This window comes from Lampetra planeri, chromosome 64, assembly GCF_965212315.1.
Source record: "Lampetra planeri chromosome 64, kcLamPlan1.2.h2, whole genome shotgun sequence".
Lineage (NCBI taxonomy): Eukaryota > Metazoa > Chordata > Hyperoartia > Petromyzontiformes > Petromyzontidae > Lampetra > Lampetra planeri.
Genome location: NC_136170.1, coordinates 219,619 through 237,470, shown reverse-complemented (window position 1 = coordinate 237,470; position 17,852 = coordinate 219,619). Strand labels below are relative to the sequence as shown.

The following is a 17,852-nucleotide window of genomic DNA, read 5'->3' as shown; positions in this document are numbered from 1 at the left end:
GCCGCCTCTATCCAGCCAAACAATAGCCGCTTGGGCATGCGGTGGCTGGCTACATCACCCAGCCAGCGTAGCCTTACTCGCTGGAGCTCGCCTATGGGACTTTGTCCATATCTTTCCAGGATTTGTGAGCTCCTCACAATCCAGCTTGGTTAAACACATGATGAATCATAGGCAGGCCAACCTAAATGTTTTTAACCGGCGAAGATGTTCCAATAGGGGGATCCACGTTTCACAAGCATAGAGAAAGGAGGGGCATGACTGTGGCCGAGAAGACCTGAAACTTCGTATGGAGCGATAGACCAGGTAGCTTCCACATTACGCAGCCGATGAAAAGATAATGCTACAGTACACAGTACTACACACACCTCCACAACGTACCACACAGCATTGTACAACACACCACGCTGCAACCACAGAACCACCGCACGAATCACTCAACAACACCGCACTGTATACCGCTCCAGTGGACTACACCACACATAGATAAGACAAAGATCTCCCGTATACCCTTAACAGACTGTTGGGGCAAATGCTGTTAGCGAGTAGCACCTATGAAGGCCGGCACCGTGGCACATGAGGAGGTAGGTGACCAGCACCACGCCTGGCCGTGCTCGTATCACCATGGTGGTGGTGATGGTGGTGGTGATGGTGGTGGTGATGGTGGTGGCAGTGGTGGTGGTGGTGGTTATGGTGGTGGTGGTGGTGATGGGGATCATGGTGGGGTGGGTAATGAGTCCGTGGTCCTTTCGGCCTCGTGCCAGCAATGAGTCTTGGCTGCCGCATTCGTGACTCGCTGCGGTTGTTGGTCTCGTCGCTTTCGTGGTTGCGCCGACCGCAAATCTGTCAACTCGAGAAGAAACCACAAGAAGATGCAGGGTCCCGTGTCAGTCTGAGGCGGGGGGGTGGGGGTGTGTCCGAGTCTATGGGAAACGCGCCCCCAATCGTGGGTGAGCGGTAGTGCAGCGGTTAGCGCGCTGCGAACTCGGCGATTCCCGCTCACGCCAACACCACCAACACCACCAACGCCGGTGAGAGATACCAGAACCGGTCCTGGGCACCCCCGCTCAGTCGACACGGCTTCAAAATTAGTTCCTTGGCCGGTGTGTCTCAAACATCTCCGTGAGAGAGACAAAGACCGCCGGGCATTGTGCTGGCCACCCCTTCCCGGCTCGTGTGCTCTTCGCCTTTTGGCATTCCCGTCTCGCGCTGGTGCAGAGACATGGCCACAGAGGATGCTGTAGCTCTGATTTAGGCCAAACAGTTTCAAGGACAATCCGTGCATTGTTATCAAAGCACGTTTGTGTGCCTGTTTTAGCACAAGCGTGTGTGGGTGAATGCAGCCTTGCGATCGGTGAGTTTTATTTTGCGTTTGAACATCGTATAGCACCTGCATGCAGCCGTCTTCATTATACGAATGGGCAATGACGCCCAACGTGAATTATTCCTCTTGCTGCTGAAGATAAGAATAGTAATGATGATGATGATGCAGATCGTGATGATGATGGTGGTTAAAGGGATGATATAATTAAGCTTGAAACCGGATTCTCCGGTTCCCTCCCACGGGAAGCCAAACGCTCACCACCACCACCCGCCATTCGCCACTTAGAATCAGAACATTTATTTATACTGGAGGAGGAATCCGATGAGCTATGAAGCTCTTTTTCACAGACGTCCAGTCGGGGCGAGTAAGAACGTTACATCAACAAACAATAAAAAAACATGATAGGAGTACAAAGTGCAAAAAAGTTAACAAATGTCGCCCAAACACGTAAAAATGAAACGAAACCATCCACCATCCTACCAGACTAAGCCCACTGAGGTATGAACTTATTTTTCAAAAGCGACCTGGCCACAAATGATAGCTCAACAAAGTGGCTTATCATTTGGACATTTATATCAGCAACATCATCTAAATCGTCTAAACGCATGTGTCTAAATGTGGAGGGATAGAAACGTCACCACGGCGCCTGTGCCAGGCCAGGTGCACCTTGAGGCCATCACGTGAAGACGAGTCGAAGGCTCGCTGCCGACAGGAGGCCACGAGACGGACCCAGCAGGTGCCATGGGTTGACCGACCGAGATGACGGACCAGATGCACCAGCCGTGCTGCCCGACTGCCGTATTTTATCCACCCTGCGCTTCGCTCGTTGTTGTGAGCGTCACTCCTCTGCCCTCCGTTCTTGTTGCTGGAGGGCGACTACCTCCAACTGACCCAGCAGCGTCCTTCATGAGCCTCCTCACCACCACTCATGGCATCCATTGACAAACATCGCAATGTCGCAGGACCCTCCCAATAACGAGTCTTGAGACTCCGTGAGACCTTGACCGGATAAACTAAAAACTCTTTTTTATATTTTACCAGGTAAGGGCCCACTGAGCTGTGTAGCGCTTTTTCCTAGAACCGACCTGGCCATCACGAATGATAGTTCAACGATCTGGCTTTACTTCACGTGGAAATGCATAACCAGCAGCTAAATATTCTAAACGCATGATTTTGATTCTAAATGTGGACGGAAAAACCGGAGGACCCGGAGAAAAATCCACACGACCACGCGGAGAGAGAGAGAGACACGCAAACTCCAAAAATACAGACGTGATGGACAGGATCGAACCCACGACCTCCTGTATACCAGGCGAGGGAGTTAACATCTCGCTTTCCGCAGCGTCCCAAATTCCAGTTTAGAGTCAACGTTGATTTTTTTTGTTTGGTCAAATGAACAGCAGTTAAGGACTTGGTGGTGCCAACCTCCCAGATGTTATAGCCCCGCAGGGAGCCAGTAGTGGAAATTCCACATTCTTATGGATGACGGCGGCGGGTGTGGCGAGTCTCTCCATAGGACAACCGCTGTTGTTGATCTCCCCCCACGAAGTGGTACCTACTTTATCGACCCCGGAGGGATGGACGATGCTGCTGGGAGGAGTGGGCTGAGTCAACCCTCACCCAACTCAACCAGGATTTGAACTCGCGGCGTTTCGAATTCCGAGGCGACTCGCTCATTAGCCGAGCCATCGAACACCCGGGCCGGATTTGGGAAAACAAAAAGTATATAATAAAAATAATAAGAATACACGGAATAATAAATACATGTGCGAAATATATAAAATGAATAACACAACGTAAATAAACATAAATAAAATAAATACAATTACATTTGTATAAAATAAAGATAACAGGGTAATATGATGTGTTTATAACACGGTATGTGCATTACATCTTTAGATAATTGGATAATTGTGTTTGTGTTTTTGTATCTTGACAGCTGTGAAACTACTGCCATTCTGTTAAATAACAGCTTGAAAGTTCATCAGATTCCTCCAGGATCAAATACAGATTCTTATACTGAAGTGTAACTGGGAGGCGCGTGGTACAGTGCAAAGTAATCGTCACAATCACCCATCATCTCAACCCGCGTGGGGGGAGAATCCCGCCGGATTTGATTGCTCGCTTAAACGTGTTCCGTTATTCCGGTTTGACCGCTGTAACTGGTGGGGTGCATTTCAGAATCTTTCCTCTCGCTCCTAGATTACTCACTCCTCTCTCTCCGCTCCTCTCTCGGATATTTAAAACGAGGAGAAATCGTCTCCGGTACACTACAATGTTTCATAAGACGGGTATCTTTCGCCGATGGCCGCTGTGTTTTTTGGTGGTGATTCAACACGCGCTGTTTGGAGCCGGAACTTCTCAACTCCTACTCGGTAAGTTTGCGAGAAACGATGAGTCCGTGAGTTGATTGTGAAATACCAAGAACTATTTTTAATTTAACAGGTAAGGCCCACCGAACTGTATAGCTCCTTTTTTTAAAGACGCGACCTGGTCACAAATGATAGCGCAACGAAGTGGCTTATCGTGTGGAAATGTATCGCAGCCAAATATTCTAAATGTGGAGGGGAAACCCGGAGAATCCGGCGCAAAATCCACGGACACGGGGAGAGAGAGAGACGCAAACTCCGAATAGACAGCAGCAGCAGCAGGCGTCAGGGTCACGATCGAACCCACGACCTCCTGTATACCAGGCGAGGTAGTTAACATCTCCTAGCCACCGTGATGATGATGAGAGATGCAAATTACAAATATACAACAGCAGCAGGCATCAGGGTCGGGATCGAACCCACGACCTTCTGTATACCAGGCGAGGTAGTTAACATCTCCTAGCCACCGTGGCTGATTTTGTCTAGTAATAGTTTTTTGCACGCACCGTTTGGATCACAATTATTGTAAAGTGGCTTCCTCGTTGTTTGGAGCCATCCAGAGTTTTTAGGTTCTCGACCTCTCCAATTCCGCCATCTCTGTCCTCTATTTTTAAACCGGGGGGGGGGGTCTGAAACCGAAATGAACAAGGAGGTCCGCAATGCAATGTGGTTAATATTATTTGAATCTGTCTTGGGCCTCTCCTAGGTAGACTCAGCCTGGTGCGGTGTGTAAACATCGCCGCTCGGGGAGACAAAGGTGGCCGGGCGTGGTGCTGGCCATCCATCCCCTCGCGTGCCTTGCCGGCCATCACAGGCGCTTCCACTCGCTCACAGCACTTGCCCCAACAGCTTGTTGTGGCTACGCGGGGTGGCGTGTTTGTCTTTGTGTGATACGAGGTGAGGGAACCAAGCCCCGGCTCGTGTCGGCGGCGATCTTCCCGTACAACCCGACCCAGAGCACGGCCATCCTGGCTCGGCCCATCTGCGTCTTCCCGTCGGACCCCGGCTCCGTGGTCGGGGTGGTGGCCGCACAGGTCGGGAAAGGTGAGGATGGGAGAGGGTTGCCTGCGTTGGCGCCACGGTGGCTAGGAGATGTTAACTCACTCGCCTGGTGTGCAGGAGGTTGTTGGGTTGGATACCGACGCCTGTTGTATATTTGGAGTTTGCGTCTCTCTCTATCGCTCTCCCCGTAGCGGTCGCGTGGATTTTTCTCCGGGTCTTCCAGTTTTCCCCCCTCTACATTTTAGAATGAACATCACCCGTTTAGAGTATTTGGCTCGTGCTATAAATGTCCACATGGTGATGATGATGATGGGCCACTCGGTTGAGCCATCATTTGTTGTCTGTCGTTTCTGAAAGAGGGCTACGTAGCTCGGCGGACCTTACATCGTAAAAAAAAACTAGAAGCGCCCCGGTTAGATTCCCGACTGGCGCCTTTCTAGTGTGGCATGTGTTTGTTCTCCCCCCCCCGTGCTCTGCAGAGTGAGTGTGCGTGCTTGCGAGTCTGTGTGCAATGGGCGAGGGAGCGGGAGCGTCGCTGTTAACGTACTGCGCTACGAATCCGGCCACCTGAGCTCGATTCCCACTCATGGCTAGCAACAGGTGACGATGATCTGAACCGGTCCGAGGCCTCCCCAAGGTCGATTCGGCCTCAAATGAGTTATTGGGGCTGTGCGTAACCAGCGAGGCAAAGGCGGTGGTCGGGCGTGGTGCTGGCCACCCACCGCCTGGCGTACCTTGCCGGCCTTCATAGTTGTGCTACTCGCTAACAGCACTTGCTCCAAAAGTCTGCTAAGGCTATACAGAGGATCTTTGTCAATTTAACACCTAGCAGGGCTTTCCCTACCATTATTATCCATAATGCAGTTTTTTTTGGGTTAAATATAAATGCGTCGTAAAACTCTCCACCATCACCCGGCACAACCAATTGCTTATTAAAGTGTGTCGCGTAAACACAAGTTAGTTGTGAATTCGGCGCACCAGTGTGTTGGAGAGTAAACCCACAACATTTCCACTTGGAATAGGACGTTTCGCCAGTGATTACAACCAGTTTCATCCGGCGCGATGGCCAGAATTGTGAAGTGAACCTCATGGCGGGACCCCGGGGTCCCATAAGCCCCCGGCTCTCGCATAAACTACGTTGCGACGTCATTTTATGTCTGTTGAAGGCGAACGACACTGCAATTTGTTCTTCTCGGCGAGCTCTACACGATGCGCTAATCAGAGTTTCAAAGTTTTGTTTCTTCTGCGCATTCGTCCTCGCTGCTGCGTTTGGACGACAACAGAATGATCCGCGCCAGGCGGGTCGCGGCGTTTGTGTGCGCGGTGGGACGGAGTCGCAAAAACAAATTAATTACGATTTTGACTTCCGTTTATTCGAGACCCCGGGGTCCCGCCATAAGGTTCAAGTGTTCCAGTGTCGGCCTTTGTCCTTGTGGTTTTGAGGCTACTCGTTTTGGTCTTTGCGGCGTTTTCAGGCTACTCGTTCTCACGAGTGCTCGGAGCCGTGGGGTCGAGGGTGGCCACCGGCGCGGGAGATCGCGGCCCCTACCTCGCCGGCTACTTCCCCGTGCCCCCTTGCGCGCAGCCCCCACCGCCGCCCCCCGTGGTAGCGGGGGGCACCGGTGGGCCCAGCGTGGCCCTGGCCCTTCTCGGGATGGTCATCTTCCGTCTCGGGGGAGACGCGGCCTGCGCCACGGGCATCGCCGATGACCCCGCGGCACTCGTGTGCAACGGTCCCCTCTGGAACGGCACGGCCTACCGGTGAGGTTTGCTGGCTGACTGTGGCTGGGCTTCTGTCCACTGCCACACCCTGGCAACATGATGATGATTATCTTCTTGGTTCTTTCGGTAAAGTCACGTAGAAGGGAAGTAATAAAATAATAAAAATAAAACATAATAAAATAAAATAATTACGTTTTATTTTTATTATTTTATTACTTCCCTTCTACGTGACTTTACCGAAAGAACCAAGAAGATGAATCCCTGCAGTCACGAAAGCTTTAAATCGATGATGATTATTATTATTATTTTTCTGCCATACATTATTTTGCTACTATAAATGTCCACGTGATGATGATGATGATATTTGTGTTGGCCAGGTCGCTTCTGAAAAATGTGTTAACACCTGGTGGGCTTTACCTGGTTATATAAAAAATAGTTTAATGTATTTGTATATTTAAGTGATTTGTTTAGCTTTCCTATACTCTGCACTTGTGTTATTGTATTGTAACGTTCTGACCCGCCACTCCTGGACATCTGTGAAAAAGAGCTTTCTAGTTAATCGGATTCCACCCAGTATAAATACATATTCTGATTCTGAAGGTTTGCTGGCTGCCTGCTGGCTCTGTTCTTGTCCACCACCACCACGACGACAACGCTGTTGTCCATGTCACTAACAACATCAGCAAGTGCCAACTAATCTGTGATGATGATGATGATGATTATCTGTGTCCCAATCATTGCATGATTTATAAATAATCCATGCCTTGAGTGTCCTGGCAGGCTGATGGCTGTGCGAATCTCCACCGCAACGGTAACTCTGTTGTTAGTGGCTGCTGCGGGCCTGTCGCCACCGTAACTACAGCTGAGTAGCTGGCTACACTGTGCAACAAGTAAACATTGAGTTGAAGTGGTGGCATAAAGTTCGGGAGACATTTAATATAAATTATAAATAATGAAAGCGATATTAAAGACGGTGAGAGTAGTGAATGCAGAAGAATGACCACTGCTCATTTAAAAAAATCTCTACAGCTTTTCAACTCGTGCTCCTAATTAATGTCATTATTTCGCTGTTAAATAAAAAAACACTAATTTTTATAGGAAATGTATGGGACCGGTCACCCCTGATAACGACTCAACGGTGGGAGTCGGGTCGGCAGCACCCTGGACCTGTGAACTCAGGGGGTCGCTGCTTTAACTCGGTCTCTTAAATCGCTTGCGTTCATTACTGAACTGCTAATTCCACTCCCTATCGGTTACCGGTTCTCCTGACATTCTGAACCACTACTAACCAGTAAAAAAACGGTTACTGTTTAACAAAAACAACAACAACATCCCGAATCTACCGAAACCTTGATTTTATCCAGACTCCTCCATTATCCCCACTGCCTTTACCCCACGTGGATTCTCGTCTCTCTCTCTCTCGCGTTCTCTCTCCGTCAGAGTGAAGTTCGCGCTCCTGGCGAGGAACTCTCTCTTCTCCCCTCCTGCCATGGAGACGCCGTGGTCCGACCCCATCTCCACCAAGCCAGGTGAGGTGGAGAAGGCCGTGCTAACGATTACGGGAAACGAGTTTTTTTTAATGGGCGACGTTTCAGGCAACGGCCCTTCATTGCATAGAGAGAGCGCAAGAGGGACGCGTTCGCCACGAAGCGGAGGAGCCCGAGATCCAGCACCGCTGTGGAGGCAGTGACCAAGGTTGGTGGCTCGCACGCGGACGGGCTGTGACGCTCCCTTCCCAGTGGGTGTGCGGCTAGGAGGAGCCGTGCCCTGGCTTTGCCAGGAGATGGCGGTGCAGGGAAAGGCACGAATCATCTCCATCGCTCCGAGAGAGTGCCGTATTCCTCGCTCGTTTTCAAAGGTGGGGGGGCACTTCATAGTGAGGGCCGCCACATTTGAAACCATTGTGGATTTGACAGCAGCACTATGAGGGGGGGGGGGGGGGTTCACTCTGTCTATTGTCAGGGGCCCACGGGGCCTTGCGATGAAGACAACTGGGATAGGATGTTGCCCCCTCCGCAAGAGTGGGCATAAACACTCGTTAGTTGTGCCGATAACAACTTAATATGTATAGGGCCACAGAGCTTGGGGGTGTAAGTGTTGATAGCGCCCCCCCCCTTCCTCTCCCTCATCCCCACGCCTCACTCCCTCCTCCTCCGCACTAGCGCGTGGCTGCTGCTGCCTTCCTGCTCCTCGTCTATTGGTCCTCTTGGCGCCTCTGAGTCGTCCCCTCTCTCTCGGAGTCGTCCTCTCTGAGTGTCGTCGTCCCTCCCCCCTCTAGCTTTCTACACGAGAGCGATGAGAGGACTCCGTGTGGTGGCGCAGCGTAGGGTTGGCGTTGTTCTCATTAGACGATTGTTGTTATTATTATTCCCTAGGTGGCGGTAGCAGTCGTAGTGATCATGATGGTTGTGCTCGTTTTCGTTGTGGTCGTTGTCACAGTGGTGAGCGTTGAGCAGATCCACGTGTGGCCCGGCAAGCGCACGGGGGGCATGGTGGTGGTGACCTCCGTGCTCTGCTCCATCCTCTTCGTGCTGCTCCTTGCGCTCACCGCCGCGCTGCTCGCGCCCAGCCGGTGAGCCCCTGGCGCCGGTGAGCCCCCGGCGAGCCTCTGGCTCACCCTCTGCGCCGATGAGCCAGTGGCGCTGCTGGTCGCGGTTGTGGAGGTGTTCGAGGACGAGCAGCCGGCACTGGTAAACGCCGGTAGTTTGTGGTGTGGGCCGAACGTGGCACGGTGCTGCTCCGCTCCACTCCACGGCGCTCGTTAAAGTTCCTCGCGGTGACGTCGCTAGGAGAGGGGGGAGTAGCGAGGCTGTCGTGTGCCGTCTTCATCAATGCAAATGATTCTCGCGTTCCATCGAGTGGCTCGCAGTCATGGGATCACGTGTGTACGTGTGTACGTACGTTGAGCTTCTTTGGCTCCGTGCGTAGCCAATCGTGCTAATCGGAAGTGTGGGAGAATACAAAGCAGTTCTAAAGAAATCCGTTTGTCAATCTAGATGATGATTTAAAAGTGCAAAGCTCCAGTAGCTTCCTAATATCGGAAGAGCCTTCCAGACGGCCGCAGAAGCGCCTCTGAAAACGCGTGATGCGGTGACCGATTTTGTTTGATATTTGACATAAAAAACTGCTTGACGAGATCAGCAAGGTGCTGTGGTTCATTTGTGGAAGGCACTTTGGGTGTGACGAGTGCGACCTCCTCATGTCGTCGTTCGCCAACCGGAAGTCAATGCAGCTCGGCGAGCACTGAACGGGCATGGTCGGATTTCGCAGGACCCGTCACGACACGTGCCTGAGAGAATGGTTGTACTCTTAGGTCTTTTCGGTAAAGTCACGTAGGCAAAAAAAAAAATAATAGAAATAATAATAGAAATAAAATAATAAATCACGACGTTTCGGGCGCAACACAAGCGTTTGGCATCGGGTGGGACAACCACAGCAAGCAACAATTGCTGAAGTGGGCTAAGAATGGTTGTACATGCTGCGGCTCGGTGCCGTTTTTGCCAGACGGTCCCGTAGGTTGGCGCGGTTGCTGTTAAACTCAAACTATTTACGAAACAATTTTTTTTATTTAACAGTTAAGGCCCACTGAGTTGAATAGCGACCTGGAAACAAATGATAGCCCAATTAATTGGCTCATCAAGTGGATATTTATAGCAGCCAAATACTCAAAACGCATGTGGTTTTCAAATGTGAAGGGGAAAACCGGAGGACCCGGAGAAAAATCATCCGCACGACCGCGAGCAGAGCGAAGAGACACGCAAGCTCCAAACATACAGCAGCAGGCATCGTCAGGGTCGGGATCGAACTCACGACCTCCTGTGTACCAGGCGGAGTAGCCACCGTGACGCCCCCTGTTACTGTTGCTGCTGCTGCTGTTACGACTGGCTGCTGTTGATGGCGCTGCTGTTGGTGGTGGTGTAACTGCTGTTGCGTCTCTGTGTGCGTGCACAGAGATGGCAAGGAGATCACGAAGGAGGCGCGTCCATCTCAAATCTCTGGCATGGAGTCGCAGTTCAGGAACAAGGCGTTTGACGAAGGTGAATGCACGTACACGCACAAAGACAAAGATCCTCCGTGTAGCCTTAACAGACCGTTGAGCCAAGTGCTGTTAGCGAGTAGCAGCATCTATGAAGGCCGGCACGGCACACGAGGGGGTGGGTTGCCAGCACCACACCCGGCCACCTTTTTCTCTATAGTGGCGACGTTTTTTTACACCGCACCAGGTATTCATTTGAGGCTGAGTCAACCTAGGTGAGGCCAAGGACCGGTTTGGATAATCGTCGTTCACTCACTCATTCCCTGGCCGCTCATCCGCTCACCTGTTTACTCGCACACACACACACACACTTGATCATTCGCTCACCATTCACTTTCCATTAACGCACTCGCACGCCCCCCCCCCACTCGCCACATTGCAGTCTCTCTCAGCTTCTCCCCTTGCACTGCTCCACTGTGGAAGAATTCCTTCTTTCATCGGCATCATAATCGTCTTCCCCCCCCCCAAACTCACCATAACAACATCCTCGCGCCATTCAACACTCGCATCATGCAACCCGTCACCACCACCACCCAGCCACCCGCCTTTAAAACTAAAAACTAATTTTCATTTTATTGTACAAGGTCAGGCCCCACCGAGGTGCTATGTTGCTACTTTATCAGAAGCGACGTGGCCATCACAAATGATAGTTCAACGAAGTGGCTTATTGCGTGGACATTTTATAGCAGCCGAAATGGTCTCTGTCGGTCACGTGAGCCCGTGGCACCTCTGTCCCGTGACCTGTCGGCCAGTCCTTCCACACGTCACGTGGTGGCCTCCGTGCACTTGGCCGCGCATCAGCGGGGTGGTGATGTCACCTCCACTTAGTGGCAAATGGCGGTTGTGATGCGAGTCGGTGTGAGTTAGTGTTTGCAAGCATGCACCTACGAACTTCTTTCGCATCGTACATAGCCCACCGCGCTACTCGGAGTTTTCTGAATCGAAACGCGTGATGTTGATTATAAATGTGAAGGGGAAAAATCCACGCGACCACAGAGCGAGAGACCGCAAACTCCAAATATACAACATGCGGTCAGAGTCGGTATCGAACCCACGCCCTCCTGCATACCAGGCGAGGGAGACATCTCGCACCGGTGCGCCCCGGTGCTGTTGAGAGGCTCGTGATCCCAGGCGGGATGTCTCCGTTGCACGATGCGCACAGCACGATCGGGGGAAATGGGAAATTTGACAAAACAAATTCTCGAGATAAAACAAAAATAAAAAAACATCAAAATTCCATGTCCATTCTTTCTCTTTTAGGCCAAGTGGCAGCGGAAACTCTGAAGCACTGAAAACGGATGGGGACTCCGGCAGAAATGATGTCATACTTGACCACAAATAAAATCTGTGTGAGACGGAAATCTCTCGTCCTCTGATTTATTGTAAAATTTATAATAAAATGTCTGAGCCACCGTGAGGTTGAAATCTCGAGGCAACGAGACCGGGCGATGTTCAACGTGAACACCACCACAACAACAACAACACACTAACAACAACAACGGTAACGAGGTGAGATTGTGGAGTCTGGGAGGATTTCAATAATAAAGGTATTTTTGGGTTCAATCGCATAAATATAAATGTGACGTTAACCCACCACCATCCTACAAGGCAAATTAGCCAGGTTTGTCACGCAAACAACCAACACGTGCCAATTAGTTACAATTTGAATTGTGAATCTTGTGGGCTGACTCCCGAACATCCGTGTGGCATGCTTTGTTCACGTGACAACCCTTAATAATTGGCTGTTGGGTGGTGGTGGTGCGTTAAGGACATTGACATTTAGGTGATTAAACCCCAAAAAAGATGTAATTTTGGTCGCGAAAGCTTACTGCATGTTTTAAAGTGGCAGAATGCGTTCACTATTTTTGTCCAAAACTTTAATTCGCAGAAATTATTATTTTTTAAATGTGGGAGAAGCGGTGAGTTACAAAATCGGTTTCAAGGCATCGTTTTGACCCTGGTGTTAGCCGATACCTTGGCGGATAAAAACCCCCAGTTCTGGTCGCCAGGTCAAACTGCACAGTGCGCCGAGACCTGCACCATCGCTCCCTCGCTGAGCCGTTGGCCGACAATACAAACTAAAGAAATGTAAACAATCTTTGTTGAACCAGGTCAGTCCCAAGAAGATACGGAACTTTTTTTTTCAGAAACAGCCTGCCCATCCCAAATGACGTCCCAATGTCGTGGCTTATCACGTGGACATTTCGAGCCGCCAAATGCTCCGAAACGCGTGATGTTGATTCTAAATATGGACGGGGGGAAAAACCGGAAGACCCGGATAAAAATCCACGCGACCACGGGGGGAGAGAGAGACAGGCAGACACGCAAACTCCAAATATATAGCAGGCATCGTCATATTTCACCAGAAATTAAACCCATGACCTCCTGTATACCAGGCGAGATAGTTAACATCTCGCCACTGCGGCATTTCCATAACAATTTTGACCACCAGGTGTCGGCAGAGCTCCGTTTTGTGATCCCAAGCCACAAACAAAAAATGCCCGCGAAAGTTTTCATGTTTAGTTTAATATGGGGAGGAAGGAGATGCCGTGGTTAATTTAATATTCGAGAGTGTTAGTCATAGGTGCTACTCGCTATCAGCACTTGCCCCAAACAATCTGCTCAGGCTGTACGGGAGATCTGTGTCTTGCTCGACTGTGTCCGCATGTTCTCCCCCTGCTCTGCAGAGTCGGCGTGCGGTGAGTGTCGATCTGCGTGAGTGTGGGGAGCGGTGGCTACGATTCCCGCTCGCGGCCAACACCAGGTGACCATGTTTTGAATCGGTCTTGGGCCTCCCCTAGGTCGACTCGGCCTCAAAGTTTTGTGTATTTAGTTTGTCCTTCCCCCGCACCTCCGGTTAGCACGGTTGGCTACGTACGGTGCGAAAGAAGTCCAACGTGTATAACAGATACACGAGAACCCGGTGTATAATAAACCTCGGCATTAGGGAGACAAAGGCGGCCGGGCGAGCGTGGTGCTGGCCAGCCACCCCCTCGTGTGCCGTGTTGTCCTTCATCGGTGCTACTGCTCCTCGCCACTGACACCACTTGCCCCCAACAGTCCGCTACGGATACACGTGGTAGTTGCGACCGAGACGAAGTCGCTCTCTCACGCGTGGACGTCTTGAGGAGCAGAGTTGGTGGGTCACCCACAACGTAACTCCACATCGGGGCACAGCGGCCTATTGGAAGGGGGGGGCTATGCGAGATGCCACTGTGCCCCCCCCCCCTTTCTCCAGACTCACTCTGAATAGCCACGCATGGGTTGAGCCCGTAGTACAATGGCATGTTGGCGAAAACTAGAAATTGTTATTTTAGTTGCACTCGTGTATTGGGTTGAGAGGAAGACGACGACGACTCGTACAATGACGTAATTATAATGGAAATATTTGACGGCGCGATCCCCACAATGGAGATCTCGTGCGTCTTGCTTCGCATGCACATGGCAGGACACAAGCCGGGTGCTCTGCAGTGACACCCACGGTAGAGCGACTCTATTTTAAGCTACTATATTCTACCCCGCGTGTATTTATCGGAAATATTATTTTCATTAATAACGATGTTTTTTGTTGGCATTCGTGGTTCATTGGTGGGATATAAAAACAATGTTAAACATGTTTTGGCTTTTAATACGATTCGGGACCCCTCCTTGTGGCCGACTGGGCCCCGACACGCGTCGCATCACGCGGCCACGCGGCCACGCAGCCACCCACCCCACGGGTGCGCTCCTGACCCCAGCGCACGCGATCTGCCCATGGAGTTCACTGTGGCAATGGGGGGGGGGGGGGGCAGACTCGTGCTGTGGTGTCTCAACTCGCCGCGCTGCACGTGGAGGTGAGGCTCGCGATGGGAGCGGCGCCTTGGGAACGACTGGAACATCTCCACGCCGCCCTCTGTGATGAGCGCCCGGTGCCAGTGCCGCGCTCGGGCCATCGGTACAGATTCATCATCATCGCCATCATCATCATGACCACCAACATAATCACTCATCATCATTGCCATCATCATCATGATCACCATTACCATTAGCATCATTATCATCACCATTGCCACCATCACCATGATCACCAACATCATCACTCATCATCATTACAACAATCATTACCACCATCATCATTATCACCACACCATCATTGCCACCACCACCACCACCACCACCAACAACATCATCATCATCACAACCACCATGACAATGCGGTTTTGCATTTATGTAGTAATCCTGAATGGCGAAATGAATAAATAGAGCGATACTGTTTTCTTTCTTGCCAGCAAGCGCTGACTGTCTGCTACTTAGGGCTCGCGTGTCAAATCCTTTTGTGTTCGCCTGATTTTGTTTGTTTGATGGGTCCCTCTGTGTGATTGTTCCAATTCATTCCTGCACCACCTTGGCAGGCTGCTGCTGCTGATGATTGTTATTCAGCGCTCCATTGTGAAACGGTTGAAAATATAAAAACATACAGTCAGCTGGCAGCGACGAAGGCTGGGGGGTAATATTCGGGTTGGTTAAGAGACGTTAACCACCCCGCCTGGTACACAGAAGGTCGTCGGTTCGATCCCGACCCTGACGCCTGCTGTATATTTGGAGGTTGCGTCTCTCTCTCTCCCCTGTGGTCGCGTGGATTTTTCTCCGGGTTGTCCTCTGGGTTTTCCCATCCACATTTAGAATCAACATCACGCGTTTGGGGCATTTGGCTACTCCTGTGTATTTCCACGTGATGGTGATGATGATGATGATAATCCACTTCGTTGAGCTGTCATTTGTGGCCTGGTCGCTTCTGAAAAAGAGCTACACAGCTCAGTGGGCTCTACCTGGTAAATGAAACATGGACATTTATATATTTAATTTGTTTACATTTCTTATACATTGATATCCTATCGTCTTTTCGTATTATTTGTTGTGGTAACCTTCAGACCCCGTGTCCCTATTGGACATCGCCTGCAGTATAATACATATTCTGAGTCAAGGCCCAGGCTTGGCTCTGGCTCAAATGAGCCGGCTCAAAGCCCACGATTCACGTCTGAGCCGGCTCCGAGCAATGACCCCAACCACGCACAAAAAGACAAAGATAACCCGTATAGCCTCTAACAGACTGTTGGGGCAAGTGCTGTAAGCGAGTAGCACCTTCGAAGGCCGGCACACGAGGGGGTGGGTTGCGATGTTTACGATACACCGCCACGCGCACCGCACACAGACACAGCAACAACCGGTGATGGTGGTGATGATGGTGATGATGAGACTGAGAATGGACCGTGCTATGGTAAGACCCCCCCCCTCCACCGTGCTCTTGGTGGCGGCTTGTCTCTGGCTCCAGCGCGTCGGCTCAAAGAGCCACGCTTAACTTCCTGAGCCGGCCCCGAGCAATGAACGGCTAGAAGCCACGCCCGGGGATTTTTTTTCACACGAACCGAGCTTGAGTCGAGCCGTGCCTTGGAAGCGACTGAGTGGCCCCAGGCTGGATCCTAGCAGAGCGGAGTGCAGGGAAATGCTGGGAACGACTGAGTAGCTCCAGGCTGGACCCGGGCCCGAGTGTTGGAGACCGAGCTGCGACCCAAGACTCGGACTCTGAACGAGGAAGGGCGAGAGAGCGAGAGACAGAGGAAAGGGGAGAGGGGGGGCGAGAGAGGAATGTAGAGAGAAAGGAATGGAGAGAGCGGGAGAGAGAGAAAGAGGAAAAGATGGAAACCGCATCCCTGAGCCATGAAAATCAATCCCGAGGCGGCTAAAGTGACGGAATAATAGCGTCCGCATTTCACCCAAAAAATTACGGCCACAAAACAAACAGCCGCGCTCTGTGTGTGTGAGAGAGAGAGAGAGGAGGCTCCTATCTCTCTCTCTCTGTGAGGGACAGAGAGAGAGAGATGGTAGTTTATGGTATCTTCTGTCAGATCCGTGGGCTTGGAACCTCCTCGACGGTTTGGAGTCGTGGTGGTCGTGGATGTCTCCAGGCCTGCTCCATTCTCTCAACACTCGCTACAAGCTTAATTTTAGAACTTTCGTGACTGCAGGAATTATTATTTGGTTCTTTCGGTTAAGTCACGTCTAAAAATAAAATAATAAATTAAATTAAATAATAGAATACGACGTTTCGATTGCAACACAAGCAATCATCATCAGGTATAATGAAATAGCGACATAAAATCTAACCAGAAAACTATAGACAGACATATTAGCAGACAGATATTACCAAGATACATAGCGAGAGCAACACAGGTAACAGAGAGGGGTGATCGTCTCTGTGTGGTGGCCTTAAATAGACAGAGGCGGGGGCGGAGGCAGAGAGAGGGAGGGGGGTTAGAATGTTCACACTCAAATTCTAAGTTAGCAATCTTTGAAATACGTAATCAACCAGGCTATGCGTTAATTGTGTGTTGACCGACCCTCTGTGTTGTATTACATTTCGATATTTTACTAGGTTATTTAATTTTAGTGTGTCTTTCTCCTGATTTTCAGGCTTGCTTGCCGTGTAATCGTTCTTGCAGCACCAATTGATATGCTAATTTTTTCTCTAACCCCCCTCCCTCTCTCTGCCTCCACCCCCCCCTCTGTCTATTTAAGGCCACCACACAGAGACGATCACCCCTCTCTGTTACCTGTGTTGCTCTCGCTATGTATCTTGGAAATATCTGTCTGCTAATATGTCTGTCTATAGTTTTCTGGTTAGATTTTATGTCGCTATTTCATTATACCTGATGATGATTGCTTGTGTTGCAATCGAAACGTCGTATTCTATTATTTAATTTAATTTATTATTTTATCTTTAGACGTGACTTAACCGAAAGAACCAAATAATAATTCCTGCAGTCACGAAAGTTCTAAAATTAAGATTGAACCACTTCTACGGGGAAGTTTTAAGCTTATCTTTTTTCTCTCTCTCTGGCGACTTGTTTTCTCTGCCTGTGTCCTCTTTAGAATGTTCACACTCAAATTCTAACTTAGCAATCTTTGAAATACGTAATCAACCAGGCTATGCGTTAATTGTGTGTTGACCGACCCTCTGTGTTGTATTACATTACATTTCGATATTTTACTAGGTTATTTAATTTTAGTGTGTCTTTCTCCTGATTTTCAGGCTTGCTTGCCGTGTAATCGTTCTTGCAGCACCAATTGATATGCTAATTTTTTCTCTAACCCCCCTCCCTCTCTCTGCCTCCGCCCCCCCTCTGTCTATTTAAGGCCACCACACAGAGACGATCACCCCTCTCTGTTACCTGTGTTGCTCTCGCTATGTATCTTGGTAATATCTGTCTGCTAATATGTCTGTCTATAGTTTTCTGGTTAGATTTTATGTCGCTATTTCATTATACCTGATGATGATTGCTTGTGTTGCAATCGAAACGTCGTATTCTATTATTTAATTTAATTTATTATTTTATCTTTAGACGTGACTTAACCGAAAGAACCA

At 50.1% G+C, this 17,852-nt stretch overlaps 1 protein-coding gene across 2 annotated transcripts; it reads left to right on the top strand.

Annotated features, from left to right (window-relative positions):
* The first annotated feature begins 3,433 nt into the window (after positions 1 to 3,433).
* Positions 3,434 to 11,811, top strand: LOC144737012 (uroplakin-3a-like). Of its 2 annotated transcripts, XM_078619660.1 has the most exons (7): positions 3,439 to 3,696; positions 4,588 to 4,734; positions 6,168 to 6,453; positions 7,855 to 7,943; positions 8,854 to 8,986; positions 10,366 to 10,451; positions 11,711 to 11,811. In XM_078619660.1, the coding sequence occupies exons 1-7, from the start codon at positions 3,597 to 3,599 to the stop codon at positions 11,740 to 11,742; spliced, it is 873 nt and encodes a 290-aa protein (XP_078475786.1). In that variant the 5' UTR covers positions 3,439 to 3,596; the 3' UTR covers positions 11,743 to 11,811. The 2 variants fall into 2 exon arrangements, with proteins under 2 accessions (XP_078475787.1, XP_078475786.1); XM_078619661.1 differs by lacking the exon at positions 4,588 to 4,734 and having other exon boundaries at positions 3,434 to 3,696.
* Positions 11,812 to 17,852: the final 6,041 nt, after the last annotated feature.